At 43.4% G+C, this 17,456-nt stretch overlaps 2 protein-coding genes across 5 annotated transcripts; one reads left to right on the forward strand and one right to left on the reverse strand.

Moving 5' to 3' along the window:
• The first annotated feature begins 9,053 nt into the window (after positions 1–9,053).
• LOC123128849 (putative clathrin assembly protein At5g35200) lies at positions 9,054–13,459 on the forward strand. Of its 4 annotated transcripts, none has more exons than XM_044548955.1 (17): positions 9,080–9,328; positions 9,424–9,602; positions 9,827–9,993; positions 10,110–10,179; positions 10,287–10,384; positions 10,533–10,674; positions 10,771–10,871; positions 10,984–11,067; positions 11,172–11,222; positions 11,308–11,373; positions 11,460–11,525; positions 11,648–11,728; positions 11,820–11,888; positions 12,043–12,192; positions 12,276–12,351; positions 12,467–12,576; positions 12,658–13,459. In XM_044548955.1, exons 3-17 carry the CDS (start codon positions 9,901–9,903, stop codon positions 13,147–13,149), a joined length of 1,749 nt encoding a protein of 582 aa, XP_044404890.1. In that variant the 5' UTR covers positions 9,080–9,328; positions 9,424–9,602; positions 9,827–9,900; the 3' UTR covers positions 13,150–13,459. The 4 variants fall into 4 exon arrangements, with proteins under 4 accessions (XP_044404887.1, XP_044404890.1, XP_044404889.1 ...); XM_044548954.1 differs by having other exon boundaries at positions 9,097–9,328; positions 9,386–9,602; XM_044548956.1 differs by having other exon boundaries at positions 9,124–9,602; positions 12,658–12,936; positions 12,967–13,459.
• Positions 13,460–13,897: 438 nt separating this feature from the next.
• On the reverse strand, positions 13,898–16,035 carry LOC123131244 (vacuolar protein sorting-associated protein 55 homolog). Its single transcript, XM_044550966.1, has 5 exons — positions 15,735–16,035; positions 14,989–15,118; positions 14,862–14,901; positions 14,692–14,776; positions 13,898–14,369 (listed from the first exon to the last, which is right to left on the reverse strand). Exons 2-5 carry the CDS (start codon positions 15,082–15,084, stop codon positions 14,177–14,179), a joined length of 414 nt encoding a protein of 137 aa, XP_044406901.1. The 5' UTR covers positions 15,085–15,118; positions 15,735–16,035; the 3' UTR covers positions 13,898–14,176.
• Between the last annotated feature and the right edge of the window lie 1,421 nt (positions 16,036–17,456).

Consider the following 17,456-nt stretch of genomic DNA (forward strand, 5'->3'; position numbering starts at 1 on the left):
CGATGGCGATGATTTCCCCCTCCAGGAGGGAAGTTTCCCGGGCAGAACAGCTCTGCCGGAGCTCTAGATTGGATCCGCAAAGGTTCCGCCTCATGGCGGCGGAGTTTCGTCCCGAAAGGTTGCTTCCTATTTTTTTTCGACGAAAGACTTCATATAGGAGAAGATGGTCATCGGAGAACCACCAGGGGGCCCACGAGGTAGGGGGCGTGCCCTAGGGGGGCGCGCCCCCCACCCTCGTGAGCAGGGTGTGGCCCCCCTGGTCTTCATCTTTGGCGAGGGTTTTTCATTATTTATTATAAGGTGTTCCATGGAGTTTTAGGACTTTTGGAGTTGTGCAGAATAGGTCTCTAATATTTGCTCCATTTCCAGCCCAGAATTCCAGCTGCCGGCATTCTCTCCCCTTATGTAAACCTTGTAAAATAGGAGAGAATAGACATAAGTATTGTGACATAATGTGAAATAACAGCCCATAATGCAATAAATATCGATATAAAAGCATGATGCAAAATTGACGTATCAGAGTCATGCTAGTTGAGTAGTTGTGAATTTGAGAAATACTCGTGTTAAAGTTTGTGATTCCCATGGCATGCATGTATGGTGAACCGTTATGTGATGAAGTCGGAGCACGATTTATTTATTGATTGCCTTCCTTATGAGTGGCGGTCGGGGACGAGCGATGGTCTTTTCCTACTAATATATCCCCCTAGGAGCATGCGCGTAGTACTTTGTTTCGATAACTAATAGATTTTTGCAATAAGTATGTGAGTTCTTTATGACTAATGTTGAGTCCATGGATTATACGCACTCTCACCCTTCCACCATTGCTAGCCTCTCTAGTATCGCGCAACTTTCGCTGGTACCATAAACCCACCATATACCTTCCTCAAAACAGCCACCATACCTACCTATTATGACATTTCCATAGCCATTCCGAGATATATTGCCATGCAAATTTCCACTGTTCCGTCTATTATGACACGCTCCATCATTGTCATATTGCTTTGCATGATCATGTAGTTGACATCGTATTTGTGGCAAGGCCACCGTTCATAATTCTTTCATACATGTCACTCATGAGTCATTGCACATCCCGGTACACCGCCTGAGGCATTCATATAGAGTCATATCTTGTTCTAAGTATCGAGTTGTAATTGTTGAGTTGTAAGAAAAATAAAAGTGTGATGATCATCATTATTAGAGCATTGTCCCAGTGAGGAAAGGATGATGGAGACTATGATTCCCCCACAAGTCGGGATGAGACTCCGGACGAAAAATAAATAAATAAATAAAAGAGGCCAAAGAAGCCCAAATAAAAAAAGAGAAAAAAGAGGCCATAAAAAAAGAGAAGGCCCAAATAAAAAATAAAAAATGAGATAAAAGAGAGAAGGGACAATGTTACTATCCTTTTACCACACTTGTGCTTCAAAGTAGCACCATGATCTTCATAGTAGAGAGTCTCCTATGTTGTCACTTTCATATACTAGTGCGAATCTTTCATTATAGAACTTGGCTTGTATATTCCAATGATGGGCTTCCTCAAAATGCCCTAGGTCTTCGTGAGCAAGCAAGTTGGATGCACACCCACTTAGTTTCTTTTGAGCTTTCATAAATTTATAGCTCTAGTGCATCCGTTGCATGGCAATCCCTACTCACTCACATTGATATCTATTGATGGGCATCTCCATAGCCCGTTGATACGCCTAGTTGATGTGAGACTATCTTCTCCTTTTTGTCTTCTCCACAACCACCATTCTATTCCACCTATAGTGCTATGTCCATGGCTCACGCTCATGTATTGCATGAAGATTGAAAAAGTTTGAGAACATCAAAAGTATGAAACAATTTCTTGGCTTGTCATCGGGGTTGTGCATGATTTAAATATGTTGTGTGGTGAACATGGAGCATAGCCAGACTATATGATTTTGTAGGGATAACTTTCTTTGGCCATGTTATTTTGAAGAGACATAATTGCTTAGTTAGTATGCTTGAAGTATTATTATTTCTATGTCAATATGAACTTTTATCTTGAATCTTTCGGATCTGAATATTCATGACACAATTAAGAAGAATTACATTGAAATTATGCCAAGTAGCACTCCGCATCAAAATTTCGGTTTTTATCATTTACCTACTCGAGGACGAGCAGGAATTAAGCTTGGGGATGCTGATACGTCTCCAACGTATCTATAATGTTTGATTGCTCCATGCTATATTATCTACTGTTTCGGATGTTTATGGGCTTTATTATACACTTTTATATCATTTTTTGGGACTAACCTATTGACCCAGAGCCCAGTGCCAGTTTATGTTTTTACCTTGTTTTAGGGTTTCAAAGAAAAGGAAAATCAAACGGAGTCCAATTGACCTGAAACTTCATGGAACTCATTTTTGGAAGGAAAGAAGCCTAGAAGACTTGAAGTGCACGCAAGGGAAGCTTCAAGGAGGCCATGAGGTAGGGGCGTGCCCACCCACCCCCCTGGGCGCGCCCTCCACCCTTGTGGGCCCCTCGTGGCCCCCCTGACGTACTTCTTCCGCATATATATCTCCATATACCCTAAAAACATCCAAGAGCACAATAGATCGGGAGTTCCGCCGCCAGAAGCCTCTGTAGCCACCGAAAGCCAATCTAGACCCGTTCTGGCACCCTGCCGGAGGGGGAATCCCTCTCCGGTGGCCATCTTCATCTCGGTGCTCTCCATGACGAGGAGAGGGAGTAGTTCTCCCTCGGGGCTGAGTGTATGTACCAGTAGCTATGTGTTTGATCTCTCTCTTTTGTGTTCTTGAGGTGATATGATCTTGATGTATCGCGAGCTTTGCTATTATAGGTGGATCCTATGATGTTTTCTCCCCCCCCCCTCTACTCTCTTGTAATGAATTGAGTTTCCCCTTTGAAGAATCTTATCGGACTGAGTCTTTAAAGATTTGAGAACACTTGATGTATGTCTTGCTGTGCGTATCTGTGGTGATAATGGGATACCACGTGGTTCACTTGATGTATGTTTTGGTGATCAACTTGCAGGTTCCGCCCATGAACCTATGCATAGGGGTTGGCACACGTTTTCGTCGTGGTTCTTCGGTAGAACTTTGGGGCACTCTTTGAGGTTCTATGTGTTGGTTGAATAGATGAATCTGAGATTGTGTGATGCATATCGTATAATCATACCCACGGATACTTGAGGTGACATTGGAGTATCTAGCTGACATTAGGGTTTTGGTTGATTTGTGTCTTAAGGTGTTATTCTAGTACGAACTCTAGGGCTGTTTGTGACACCTATAGGAATAGCCCAACGGATTGATTGGAAAGAATAACTTTGAGGTGGTTTCGTACCCTACCATAATCTATTCGTTTGTTCTCCGCTATTAGTGACTTTGGAGTGACTCTTTGTTGCATGTTGAGGGATGGTTATGTGATCCAATTATGTTAGTATTGTTGAGGGAACTTGCACTAGCGAAAGTATGAACCCAAGGCCTTGTTTCAACGCATTGCAATATCGTTTATGCTCACTTTTATCATTAGTTACATTGCTGTTTTTATATTTTCAGATTACAAATACTCATATCTACTATCCATATACCACTTGTATCACCATCTCTTCGCCGAACTAGTGCACCTATATAATTTACCATTGTATTGGGTGAGACTCTTTGTTATTTGGTTGCAGGGTTGCTTGAGAGAGACCATCTTCATCGTACGCCTCCTACGGGTTGATAAACCTTAGGTCATCCACTTGAGAGAAATTTGTTACTGTCCTACAAACCTCTGCACTTGGAGGCCCAACAACGTCTACAAAAAGAAGGTTGTGTAGTAGACATCAATACTCATCTTGTTTATTTATATTAAATTTTCATACTTATGTATATCTTTTTTTAGCTTAATATCTTCCACAAAATCATATATTTTATATTATATGTTTGATAATTAGCACAAAATTGGCTTACTAAATAAGAAGACACATTTTTTCTTTCTTCACATCTCCAACATGGAAATATATGAGTGTGCAACATACAATTTAATTTTTTCAATGAATTTTATAATAGTTTACTAAATTTTAGTTTGAGAAATTTCCTCGCTTAGGAACCCATTGGATCAATTGATCATCGATAGCCTTAGATCCAAGAAAATATAAGAGAAGTTGTCGATGTTTAGCTGGATCAATCTTATGTATTATTTTTAGATGTATATTGCTGTATTTGTAAATGTGCATACCGAAGTAGGCATGTTAAATATATGTATAGATCTATGGTTTACAAATCCACCGGATACTATTTAGGGGAATGTGTCCAAAAAATGGATTGATGGAGGTTTCTAGAGTATATGATTGTTTATTTTATTTGATGTGTATAGAAATGGTTTGTCCTTGAAAATCTAAAATTGCTTATTTTGTGATTCTTTCATCTTTACTTTAATATAAAAATGTACAAATGGGGAAATCCAAACAATTTCAACCATCCAATCTGACCAGGCCCAATGGCTCATAAATTAGGATGACCCTTTCATATTTAACGGGGGGTTGAAAGAAGAGTTAGGACAACGCTGGCGTTTACCATGGTTACTTTGTGACAAGGTAATCTTTCTTGATTTTTATCCAAGGGGTAGCATGCCTATTCCCATCTTGCATAAATTTGAAAATGACATTTTTCTTGTCAGAAACTAGATATTTTACTTTCACAAATTATAGGGTTAAATATGTAAGGCTTCACTTTTAGGAGTGGGAGGTTTCAAAAGAATAGGTTTCTCTTCCAGAAATTATGCATTTCCAGCTAAAGATAACCTTAAAAAATAGAAAAGAATATATAAATATGGGGTTGTTCAATCACATCCATTTCATCATTCATAAAAGACGATCTCAAATTTTCAACAAAAAATCTAGGGATAATTGTATTCATACCCTTAGTTGTGTCCCCCTCAACTGAATTGCCCCTAGTTTTCGAAAACATGTGGTCTTGCCCAACCCACTCTGTCGTCTTGTGCTTTTGCCCTTTGACTGTTTGACCGTCACTTTGAAAACTTCATAACTAATTCATACTAAATTAGAAAAATACAAATAAGATGCCAAAATGTTCCGAAAAACATCACCTATATGTCAATGTCACTTGTATTCATGACAAAAGTGTTGGTAAGTGGTCATTCGAGTTTTAGCTCTTATCATACCACCATGAACAGTGAAATCTAAAAAATCAAACAATTCAAGAAAAAAATGGTGGCAAAGTATTGCAAATGTTTTAAGTGCTTGCCAAGTTTCATGAGGGAATGACATTTGTGGAAGTCGTGGCAAGATGCAATACTTTGCCACCAATTTTTTCTTGAATTTTTTAGATTTTACTGTTCATGGTGGTATGATAAGAGCTAAAACTCGAATGGCCACTTACCAACACTTTTGTCATGAATGCAAATGACATTGACATATAGGTGATGTTTTTCGGAACATTTTGGCATCTTATTTGTATTTTTCTGATTTAGTATGAATTATTTATGAAGTTTTCAAAGTGATGGTCAAACGGTCAAAGGGCAAAAGCACAAGACGATAAAGTGGGTTGGGCAAAACCACGTGTTTTCAGAAACTAGGGGTAATTCGGTTGAGGGGGACACAACTAAGGGTATGAATACAAATTATCCCTTTATACTATATATATTAAAATTATATTATTAGTTAACATGAAAATAAATAGACTCGCGATAAACCATGGCCCACTATGTGAACTAAGCATAACATCAAATTCTTACATGTTAGTTTTGTCATGAGTCGAAACTTTATAGACTCTAACTACGTTTGTAGACAAAGTACCTAATTTGCGCCCAGTCTCATCTTTACCCCTAAAAAAATAGTGCTCAACTTTGCCACTCTTTCATTAAGTGCATTTATAGAAATACCCTTCCGTACTTTTCCGTCCCGTCAAAGATCGTTAGGGTAACGGTCAGTAACGATCAAAGGCCTTTGATTGGATGAAAAATGTACGGAAAGGCATTTCTATAAGCGCACTTGAGAGAAGAGGGGCAAAGTTGAGCATTGTTTTTGTTTAGGGGTAAAGATGAGGTCGGGCAGAAATTAGGGGGGGGGAGGATGTAAACGTCCCATTATAATATCATTGCATCCATCTTTAAATATATTTTGTTATTATGAGATATAAAGTGAGGATAGGAGTTTTTTTTAACTTAGTGAGGATAGGAGTTGATAAAGATGCCCATGGGCATGACCAACATTGCAATGAGGAGATGACATCGTTTCCACCAGCCTGCAAGGGCACTTTTAGGAACTCCTTCGACATGGTTCTTTTTTTACAAGGAAACCCTTCAACATGGTTCTGCCGACTTAATCCTACACAACTGGTCCATCTGCACCTGCACCTCGGAAGCACACTCCTAAATCCCATAATCAAGCATGCCTTGTACCTTGGCTCTTTGAGCCACCTATTCTCACTACCCTCAACCCCTTCACTACTGTGCATCCGAAACCTCGAGGGGATGTCCGGTGCTCCCATTCGTCACATTCTTCCATGATGCTACATTTAGAACAAAATAATTTAAGTGTCTCATTTTTTTATGTTTCTATGACTATAAAAATGCATTTTTGGAGGAAAAGGGCATCACGCCCAACTCCATTTTATAGAAAACAAAGCCCAACATCTTACATCCATTAATACTTCACAACATAGGGGAAGCTAGTCAACCTTGAAACTTAATAAACTCTTTTTTGGCGAAAAGGCCAAAGATTACATTAAAGTAAACCATCCTTTACATGGCCATTCGCAAAAATTAAAAAAAAATACATACCGGTCCTGGCTTGTCTTCCTTTCGCACTTGCCGACGACCAGCCAGTCACTGTTGATGGGAGGGCAAGAAATCATCAAGGCCATTATCCTACAGAGAAAATGACATGGCGAAGAAACTGTTAAAACCGACACTCCAAAAAGCTCACATGCCTCCTACTAGCACCAAAGGCCACACTAATGTGACGGAAAGGAGGCTGGAGGACCAAACTGCAAAGGGAAGCCCTTGTTGTCGTCATGCCGACAAATCTTGGAAATCCTAATTTCACCGGACAAGGAGACCGATAAGAATCTACACCAACGAGCTATCAATGCCACATGGACGACACCGAGGAAGCTCTGGGAAACTTTATTCGCCAGACCGACGCCACTGCCACTACCATCGATTCGTTGCCAGGTAACCCTACTAAAATCCTCAAAGTAGGAAAAAACTAGAGGTTGGGGCCTTCCTCAGAGTCGCACAACGAGTCGCACAACGGTAGAGCAGAAGGTCGGCGACCTACTGGTGGAGGAGGAATGGCGACGCGATACGTCCAGAAAATCTTCTCTTCGGGGTTTGGAGACAAAAGAGATGAGCGGAATCCATCCCTGCACTTGATGCAAGAAAGATAACTGTAGCCCTTATTCGACGTGGTAGACCGAAAAAATTGAGTTTTCTTGAACGAACGTGACGTGAATTCAAAAGGGAAACGCTTGCAAATAGCATGCTAACAACTCGGCGCGCGTCGGCCGCCTCCGCAGCCATCGAATCTAAGTTTTATTTGATGTCCCTCGGCGTAACTCCCTCCCGGACGCAACATGTGAATGTTATCCCGAGTGTGCATGGATTATGTTGCAACCGGCGAGCGCAACATGGCTCGCGTTTGAAACTGGAGTCGGATAAGAGGGTGGTGGACGACCATTCCTTTAGCGCGGCATAGATCATGTTGCAACCGACACGCGCAACATGGCTCATGTTTTAAACCAGAGTTGGATAACACGGTGGTGGACGGTCCTTTTTTCCGAGCTCAACATGGGGTAATGTCGCAACAGATGAGCACAACGAACTAGTTTGGTTCGTGTCCTCGTGGCATCTCGCCTGGCCTGGAGCGTGCCTGTATGTTGCCTGGGTATTGTTTGGTCGCTACCCTGAAAAAGCCTGTACTTCAAAATTCCAAGGCCTGGCAAGCCATAATGGCTGCCTGGGACTGCATGTACGAAGTTGCTCGCGGTAGAAAGGCTGATGAATTGATTTTTTTTATAAGTCTAATCACTCTCCAGGCCAGGCCCAAAAACCAAACAACTTCTGTGCAGGCCAGCCTGACCAGGCAGAAAAGTTTAAAAGACCAAGCTGAAACCAGGCAAGGTATTTCTCCAGGCATGTAAGCGAGGCCGCAAACCAAACAGACCCAACATGACTCATGCTGCAAAATGGGTGCAGATGACATGTTCACGGTCACGAGTGTTTCTCCAAACGCAGCATGAGTCATATTGCAGCCGGCGAGCACAACACGGCTCATGTGTTGCAAAACAGGCGGGGCGACGCGACCAGATCAGACGGCTGTCACGCATGGGATCAAGCAAGCGGATACGGGGACGCTCGATTCGATCCGATCAGCACGATCAGCCGGCCCAACGCGTAGTGCGCGTCAATCTGAAAATGTGTTGAAAAGATGTCACCGGAACACAATCCTCACCCGGCGCCTGGCGGAAATCGGAATTCACTGTTGACTTATTGTTATATACGGACGAGACTTGCCTGCTCCCGCCTACGTGGCTTAATTTGATTGAAACAAAATAAAGCCCGACCCCACCCCCTTAAAGACAGGGAGGAGATGGTTAGATTAAAAAGAAAAAAGAAAAAAGACAGCCGTAGGATGAGGTGGGAGCATGAAAAGGAAGCGGGCAAGCCGGATCCGTTATATACGAGTACCACGTAGGCGTTGGAACGAAACACATGTAAAAAAAAGGAGAGGGAATGGATTGCGGCACCGGAGCTTTTCCGGGAGCGGGTAAAACCCATGGCATGGGAGGGGAACAGGAGCGCTTTTACCGTTGACAGGGACGAGACCAGAGGGAGAGTGAGACGGAAAGCATCCGCAAAAAGAAAAAAGAAAAGAAAAGGAGTGAGACAGAAAGCGAGAGGAAGCAGGCAGCCATGGCAGAAAGGGACAGAAAAGATAAACAACGCGACGCGACGGGAGGAAGGAAGGAAGGACCGAGAAACCAAAGCGGAGGTCAAAGGCCCACGCGGGAGCAGTAATTAAACCGGGCCAGCGGCGGCGGGATTAGTTGGTGTGGTCAGCGAGATGGAGGAGAGGGAGCGGAGGAAGCCGCGGAACACGTGTGCCAATGTCACACCCCACGCCCACGCGGCACAAGAGAAGAGAATACTTCGTCCCAGTTGCATCCATACCTTGCCTTCTTCCCTCTCCCTTCACACCTCACACACCTTGCCTTCTTCCCTCCCGAGCGAGCGAGCAAGCAAGAGGAACCCCGCCGCCAGCTCCTCCGCGCAACGCAACGCAGGCGAGGCCCCGGCCGGCGAGTCGACAGTCGAGACCATTTCTATCCATCCTCGGTAAGTAATTTATACAGTACATCGCATCACGGCTTGCGCGCTCCCCTGCTGCTTCAGTTCTTGCAGGCCATGTTCGTTTAATCCCCTCACCACAGGGATTGAAGGGGATTGGGGAGGTTTGAGGGAGATTTTGACTTGCAAGGGATTTTATCCCTTTCAAACCCCTCCAATCCATGCCTAACCGAACAAGGCCGCCAAGGGGAAAAAAAGCTTCAGTTCTTGCAAGGGGAAAAAAGCAAAATCCAGCATCGGCTCTCGTTTAATTTGGTATTTGGTACGGCTGCTTGCGTTCTCCCACCCCGAGCCGATTATTTTGCTTTCTCCCACCGCCGATCTGTTAGTTCGCGCTCTGATGTTTGATAGATGAGAGATTGGATGTCTCGCCTCTCACATCTATCTCTTTCGTACTTCATGCATGGGACAGCGATGCAGCTTGGCAGTTTTACCCATTTACTAAACTCTGCATCCGTCCGTTGGCTCTGCTCCGCTTTGTTGCAGATCAGTAAGGTGAGCTAGGAGGATCCCCTGCCCTGCCCTGCCCTGCGCCCCCGGGTCTGCCAGGCCGAGGATCGATGGCCGGCGGCGGCACCAGCATCAGGAAGTATGTGGGCGCCCTCAAGGACTCCACCACCGTCAGCATCGCCAAAGTCAACAGCGACTACAAGGTACTACTACTACTACAAGGAATCGCCATCCCTCTCTTGTCTCTTGCATCATTCATCTCAAAATTTGCTTCTAGAGATTTTTGTTTTAACTGTATTGTAATCGCTCTTTGCAACAGCAACTGGACATCGCGATCGTCAAGGCCACCAACCATGTGGAGCGCCCTGCAAAGGAGAAGTACATCAGAGGTACTAACAAACTCATGTTTCTCTCAACAAGTGTTCTACATGTTTTTACTGAAGGACAACAGCTTTGATTTCCACCACCGTTCTGATCATGTGCTTCCTGTCTCCAGACATCTTCATGCATCTTAATTCCGGGCGGGCTCGGGCCGACGTGGCCTACTGCATCCGCGCCCTCGCCAGACGCCTCTCCAAGACGCGCAACTGGGCGGTATGTCCACCATAATAAATTCTCCTGATATTCATCATCCAAGCAAATGATGTCTGCTGCACTTGCTGCTATCTGGGTGGTGTTCAGTAACTAAGGTGGAATGCTGCTTATGATTGATGAACTTTTTATTTATGTATTCATTCATCAGGTTGCACTCAAGACATTGATTGTCATACACCGTGCCCTTCGCGAGGTCGACCCTTCTTTCCGTGATGAGCTCATCAGTTATGGAAGATCTAGCGGCCAGATGCTACACATGTCCTATTTCAAAGATGACTCTAGCCCTGATGGTACTAATTGCTGCTAACTTCACCCTGGTCTTGGATTAGGACTTTCTGTTTCGCCAAAAATAAGAAGAACTTTCTCCTGACATGTTGTATTTGCAGCTTGGGATCACTCTGCTTGGATACGCAATTACGCTTTGTTTTTGGAAGAGAGGCTCGAATCTTTCCGTGTGCTGAATTATGACGTCGAACTGGATCCATTGGTACGTAATCTAATGCAAGTTTATTTATTTATTATGGAAACAAAAAAAATTTGGTCCATAGTGTGTCAATGGATCACTTTAGCATCTTATTTGTGATAACTATTATCTGCAGGGAACACGAGATGTTGATACGACTGGTTTGCTTGCACAACTGCCGGCATTGTCGCAACTTCTTTTTCGGCTAATCAGTTGTCAGGTGATTCATTGCTTTGTTATTCTGCGCAAAGTGAATCGGATCCAATATTTTGAGGTGTTATGGTATCTAAATCTGCATTGCTTACCGTTGATTCATATTTTCAGCCGCATGGGTCATCATCTTATAACACCATAATCCAGCATGCTCTTTCAATGGTGAGGATTCAGAACATTTATGAACAGTGAGCTATCTAATAGTGATTTCATCAGTCCTTAACTTTGTTTTACTTGTAAATGGAAGGTTGCTACGGAGAGCGTTAGGATCCAGACAGCCATCAATGATGGCATACTCAATCTAGTTGACAAGGTACCGGCCACTAGCTTATTTTTTAAAGATTATCTTGTATGTTTATTTGTTTCTCTTACACCATTGACATCTTCTGCACAATGCAGTTTTTTGATATGCATAGGGACGACGCTATTAGGGCCCTGGACATATACAAAAAAGCACTTAAGCAGGTCAGTTGTTTATCTCCTATTGTTGGTCAACTAATTACTTTGTTTGTTTGAACTGGTTTTGCACAACATCTGAAATGATGTCCGTGTTTCTCTGTACTTATCGTCGTTTTTGGGTTGTGCAGGCAGGGCAACTTTCTGGATTTTACGAGACGTGTAAAACCATACATATTGGGCGGGATGAGAAGCTGTTAACAATCGAACAGGTTTGGTTCCAATCCTCAGGATTATTTGTATATTTCCATTGTTGTTCTTATGTTTGTAAACTTGCTGATTGCCTATCGATAACACATGCAGCCTCCCGCGTCATTCTTGCAAGCCATGGAAGATTATGTGAGAGATGCTCCCCTTGCTTCAAAAAATCAGGTTTGAACTTCTACAAGCCAATAATGGACGGTGCTTCTCACAGTTCAGTTAGTATCATTATTGTAAAAATAGCAACTAAAACACCACATACGAAACAGTTAAATCGCAAAACGAAGCTTTTGATTGTTCATTCGACATCTTTATTTGTTTGCAGGCTGTACTGGCAATAGAGTACAACAGAAAACCAGAAGAGGAAGAAGCATCAACTCCACCACCTCCTCCTCAAGTATCAACTTCAGAGAAAGAACCAGAACCAGAGCCGGTTACAAAAGTCATGCCTAGAGTCGAGCAAATAGATTTGCTGGTAATTTTCCATGTCACTAGAGCAACCACATATTATCTTATTTATAACTGAATCAGCCTAACAAATTCATCTCTGCTTTGCAGGGGATGGATGAGCCGATCCCTGACACGTCCGAGCTAGATCAAAAGAATGCTTTGGCCTTAGCAATTGTTGAACCAGGTACATACATATCTTCCAGATGAACCATCGTAACTTATTAACCGCGTGAAATGTTAGAAACAAGAAGAAAATCAGGCACTAAAGTATGTGTGCCGATTCTCGCCTTTTGCTGCAGATAATGCGCGTAAAGCTGCTGCTGGTTCCGAAAATGTCGCCACCAGCTGGGAGCTAGCACTCATCACAGAACCCAGTGCAAGTGAAAATGTTGCTACTTCAAGAAATTTGGTGAATACCTGAAACACTTGGCTACGGTTTCTTTACCTGATCATGTCTCTGAAATCAAACTGACATTTTGTTGCCCTACAGGCCGGTGGAATGGATCTGCTCACCCTCGACAGCCTCTACGACGACGCACACCAGCATGCCCAGCAGAATGTGAGCTACAATCCCTGGGAGCAGCCGGCCCCGGCTTCGGCTCCGATGATGCAGCAGCAGTATCAGCAGCAGCCGATGCACAACCCGTTGTACGCCTCGGCGCAGCAGCAGCAGGCGTTCATGCTCCAGCAGCAGCAGGCCTTCGTGCTCCAGCAGCAGCACCAGTACCAGCAGATGATGATGATGGGCGCGCCGTCGCTCCATCGCCAGGCGTCCTCCAACCCATCGCTCCATCGCCAGGCGTCCTCCAACCCGTCGCTCCATCGCCAGGCGTCCTCCAACCCGTCGTTCCATCGTCAGGGATCCTCCAACCCGTTCGACAGATCATATGTGCCGGCAGCCGCCCCCGGTGGTGGTTACCCTTATGCTCCGGCGATGCAGCTCCACACCGGCAACGCCTACACCGGGACCGGCATGATGTAGAGATGCTTGTGGTGGTTTTTCTTTTTGTTTCGCCGTTGCGAATTTTTTACGAGTTAGTAGGAACCTGGTGTATAGTTGAGATGAGTAATAGCAGGGGAAGTATTTTTCCCCGGCTATTTGTGGTCAGGACGGTTGCTTGTGCTGTGCAGCCGTGAAGTATTATTGTCCAGGGAAATTAAATTCTGGGAACATGGTAACAATGTTTGAAACAGGAGAAGAGAGATGAACATTGTGAAAAAAAGGTATCAACAGAGCAACTTTTCTCTCTCTGTTGAGACATGAGAAAAAACAGACATTATTTAACAAGATACTCCCTCTGTTTCATAATGTAGTGCATATAGATTTTTAGAAAAGTCAAACCTCACAAACTTTGACCAAGTTTATGGAGGAAAATATTTACATCTAGAATGCAGAACATATATCATCAGATTCATCATAAGACGTAGTTCCATATTTTATATATTTGGTATTATAGATATAAAAAGTTTTATCTATAAACTTGTCAAAGTTTGTAAAGTTTGACTTTTCAAAAAATCTATATGCGCTGCATTATGAAATGGGCGGAGTATTTAGTTTTTCTTTTTGAGATAGGGAAAAAAAATAGAACTGAACAGAAACTATGCATCAACAGAATTAATCAGTCAGACAAAGCAAGATGCATTTTGTTCAGATGTCAGTAAAAAGCAAGATGCATTTTGTTCAGATATCATACTGACGGAAAGCGACAGAAGCTAGACAGAGTATGCAGTGATGCCTTGGCAAACAGCTGACTGATAAGTTCAAGTTCCGACCAACAAAAAATCATGTGCTAGCAGGCAGAGGATAACTGTACATGCAACTGAACAGGCTCACTTCACTGATATAAACAAGGTCAAGCACACCAATGCTCCAAATCGTACTGTAGATATTCACAAGTTGATGATCCCTATTTCTAGCGAGGCACCACTAGAAACACACAGACCACAGGTTCAGGACTGGATGAAGCGCTGGAGATCAGAAGGCGCGGGAGAGGATGAAGCGCTGGAGATCAGAAGGCGCTGTACTCGTCCTCGGAGTTCATCTGGAGGAACCACACGATGGCCAGCCCGAAGACGGCGAAGGAGGACAGCTCCATCGTCAGCGCGCCCCACCCGATGACGCCGGCGTGCTTCAGGATCGACGGGATGGCGATGCTGCCCACGATGGACGCGCCCGTCAGGAACTTGGTGAAGTTCACCCACCTGCATGCAGTGGTGAAATTGCATAAGAAAAAAAAGCTACAATAACTATCTTTAACCATGTATATATAAGAAAAGATTTCAAGGGAAGCAATAAGGTATGAATGTTTGTCCATCACAGATGTCCCACAATAGAGTTGCCATCGTTTGAAATCTAGATATGGTGTAAGAACCACTGCCAGAAAAGGTTATGAGTACCATCTGTGCCACTAAGGTAAGGCATATCTTTTGAAGTAAAAACTGTTCTCGATCATCAGATTTGACAAACGTGATTCATAACGCAGAACCAGTACTGGCTACCAGGTAGTACTAGATAATCGCTTACCCATCATTCTCATTTGACATGATCGATGGAGAATCGGAGCCCAGGAAAAATATGAGCGGCATGGGTAGTATGAGGTACATCAGAACTGCACAAAATGCCATGGATTACTTACAAACTCCTGAAAGCAATTACCAGATAAAGGTTTGGTAATGCGAACAAAAGTCTCTAACCTGTCAACATGGGCCACCAGTTGTTATAAAGAGCACATGCCTGAAGAAGACGGAGTTAAGGAGATTTAGGCAACGTGGAAAAAAGGATAAAAAAGCTGATGCTGTGATGTTAGGTGCTGATGCTTACCAAAATCTGCAATACGATCCCACCAGAGACAAGTATTGCCAGGGCGGCAAGTCTTCCGCTATGCAAGCATGTTCTCATACTGCGTGATAGCGCCATCGTTCCCTTTGAGGCTCTTCAGTTATGCAAGTTTCTGGAATTGTGAAAAGGAAGACAGTCAAACACATTACGGACATCCTATATGCAAAATAGAAAAGAAAATAACACTATGAGCACTAACTAATGGTCGAAAGGTCCATATGACCGAATCACAATCATAATCATATGACCAAACCAACCTATCTTTGACTAAGGATAAGGAATAGGATGCTCTCAACCAGCCTAAACACACAGCCGCACAGTCCCACCAATGTTTTCAGATTAACACCTGATTGCTGTCTACTGAAGAAAATAATAGCCGTGTGCAGCAACAGGAAACCATCCAGATGGCATCAGCATCCACTTGAGTGGCAGAATCGCTTGCGAAAGAAAGAGACTCGAATCATAATTCACGCGCAGCCCGAATTATTTCTCCCCAATTCTGATACCCGGACACCTAACACCTTAGAACATATCCGCCAATTCGATCGTAATTCGTGCGCCGCCCAAAGCAATCAATCAATCCCCTCTCCCCGGCTAACCTGATCCAACCCAGAGGCGATTCAGATCGGGGAGACGCGACCAGAGTACTTCATCCCTCTCGAGTTACTCTCGGCCGCACCGATTCGACAGAGGCGGACAGAAGGCGGAGGGGATCGACGGGTGCGTACCTAGCGCGAGGCGCGTGCGGCGGAGACGGCGGCCGCCGCTCGACGAGGAGGCTGCGGCGGGGTCGGGGGCGGCCGGGGAGGGATCGATCTCCGTCCGGCCAGAGGAATCGGTGGCGATTGGAGAAGGGCCGGTGGTGGTGGTGTGGACGGGACCGTAGGGTGATTAGCTAGGTAGCTAGCCGGTGTTATTTTATTTTATTAACCGCTGTCCCTAATCGCGAGGGTTCCTAATCGAGTTGGAGAAGGATCGGATCTCGCTGGCCTTCACCGGCTCCACCCCCCGCTGATGTAGCGCCGATTTGTTTGTGGAGACGGGTAGCTTTCGGAAACTAGATTAAACCCGCTGATGCATCCCGATTTACATCGAATATCCAATTCTAAGTCCAGTAAATCTATATCTATATCTATACCAATATAAAAATACCCAAAGGGGCAGATTCAAACCCTCTCGACCGTCAAATCATGTTATCTAACGGTTCAAATCGCTCCAATGTTGAGGACCAAACACGTTTAACGCTCTAATTATCCATCACTGCCATTGATTATAAACACGTTTTGACTTAACGCTATCCCATGAAATCTTTTATGTAATTAATATTCTACCATTCCCGCAAAAAAAGTAATTGATATCTTACCAAATACCACGTACAACAAATATATCTTATCTAATATAACGTGCAATTAATATCCTACCTAATATAAACGTGCATTGCATGTACATTATTACTAGTTCATAAAAAATACTACAGTATAAAAATTTAATCTAAACCTTTTTTGCATTGAAGGTGTTTAAGTGCGTGAGATTCGTGCCAATTTCCAACGCATTCGGGCACCTAAGGCTGGCCATAGTGGGGATAACATAACTAGTAGCATGTACTTGAGACGCGTAAACATGCTTACGTGGCAGATAATTAAAGAAAAGAGAGATGGTCATAGTAACATAGGTAGATACCATAACATAATAAATGTTATGCTACTATGTGTCATGCATGGCAATAAATGAGACCACCTATGATACTATGCACTATGGATGTAGTATCATACACTAGTATCATATGCATGATACTAGTATATGTTACTCCACTAAAACCAACCTAAGTAGCTCTGAGAAAAAAAAACTGTCCAAACAATGCACAAAATTCAATTTCCAACGCATTCGGGCACCTAAGTAGCTCTGAGGCAAAAAAAAAAAAACTGTCCAAACAATGCACAAAATTCAGAGACCCCAAATTTGGTTTTTTTTTGCTAAGAACTACTCAGATGTTCAAATGCGCTCCAATTTGGCACACATTCAAGCATCTTCCACCATATAAAAAACTATTTTTTTAATTTTTTATTTTACATGAATCCCTGTCTGATTTATGTTTATTTTATTTTGACAAAAATCCCACCCAGCAGAATATAAAGCGCAAATCTCAGCAGCAGCACCACAGAGTGAAACGATTTTCATCCTTCGGAAAAAAAATCCATAAGGGTGTCTTTCTTTTCTTCTACAGAAAAAACAAAAACATGCAAAGAAAGCCGCCACACACATATACTCCTTCCGTTCGGAATTATTTATCACGAAAATGGATGTATCTACATTCTAGATACATTCATTTCCAAGACAAGTAATTCCGAATGGAGGGAGTACTTCTGGAAACCAATCCATGGCACAAGACGGCGTCAATTTGTGTAACAGATACACCTGGACTTATAGCAATCCTGAAGCATCTTAGCAAG

Source organism: Triticum aestivum, chromosome 6A, assembly GCF_018294505.1.
Source record: "Triticum aestivum cultivar Chinese Spring chromosome 6A, IWGSC CS RefSeq v2.1, whole genome shotgun sequence".
Lineage (NCBI taxonomy): Eukaryota > Viridiplantae > Streptophyta > Magnoliopsida > Poales > Poaceae > Triticum > Triticum aestivum.

Excerpts from the sequence above, each read along its gene's own strand:
- LOC123131244 (XM_044550966.1), bottom strand. The coding sequence starts at position 15,084 with ATGGCGCTATCACGCAGTATGAGAACATGCTTGCATAGCGGAAGACTT. Across the intron at positions 14,777-14,861 it reads CTGGTGGCCCATGTTGACAG|TTCTGATGTACCTCATACTA; the intron begins GTTAGAGACTTT and ends CATTTTGTGCAG. Across the intron at positions 14,370-14,691 it reads ATGTCAAATGAGAATGATGG|GTGGGTGAACTTCACCAAGT; the intron begins GTAAGCGATTAT and ends CACTGCATGCAG.
- LOC123128849 (XM_044548952.1), top strand. The coding sequence starts at position 9,901 with ATGGCCGGCGGCGGCACCAGCATCAGGAAGTATGTGGGCGCCCTCAAG. Across the intron at positions 11,526-11,647 it reads ACAAAAAAGCACTTAAGCAG|GCAGGGCAACTTTCTGGATT; the intron begins GTCAGTTGTTTA and ends TGGGTTGTGCAG. Across the intron at positions 11,729-11,819 it reads AGCTGTTAACAATCGAACAG|CCTCCCGCGTCATTCTTGCA; the intron begins GTTTGGTTCCAA and ends TAACACATGCAG.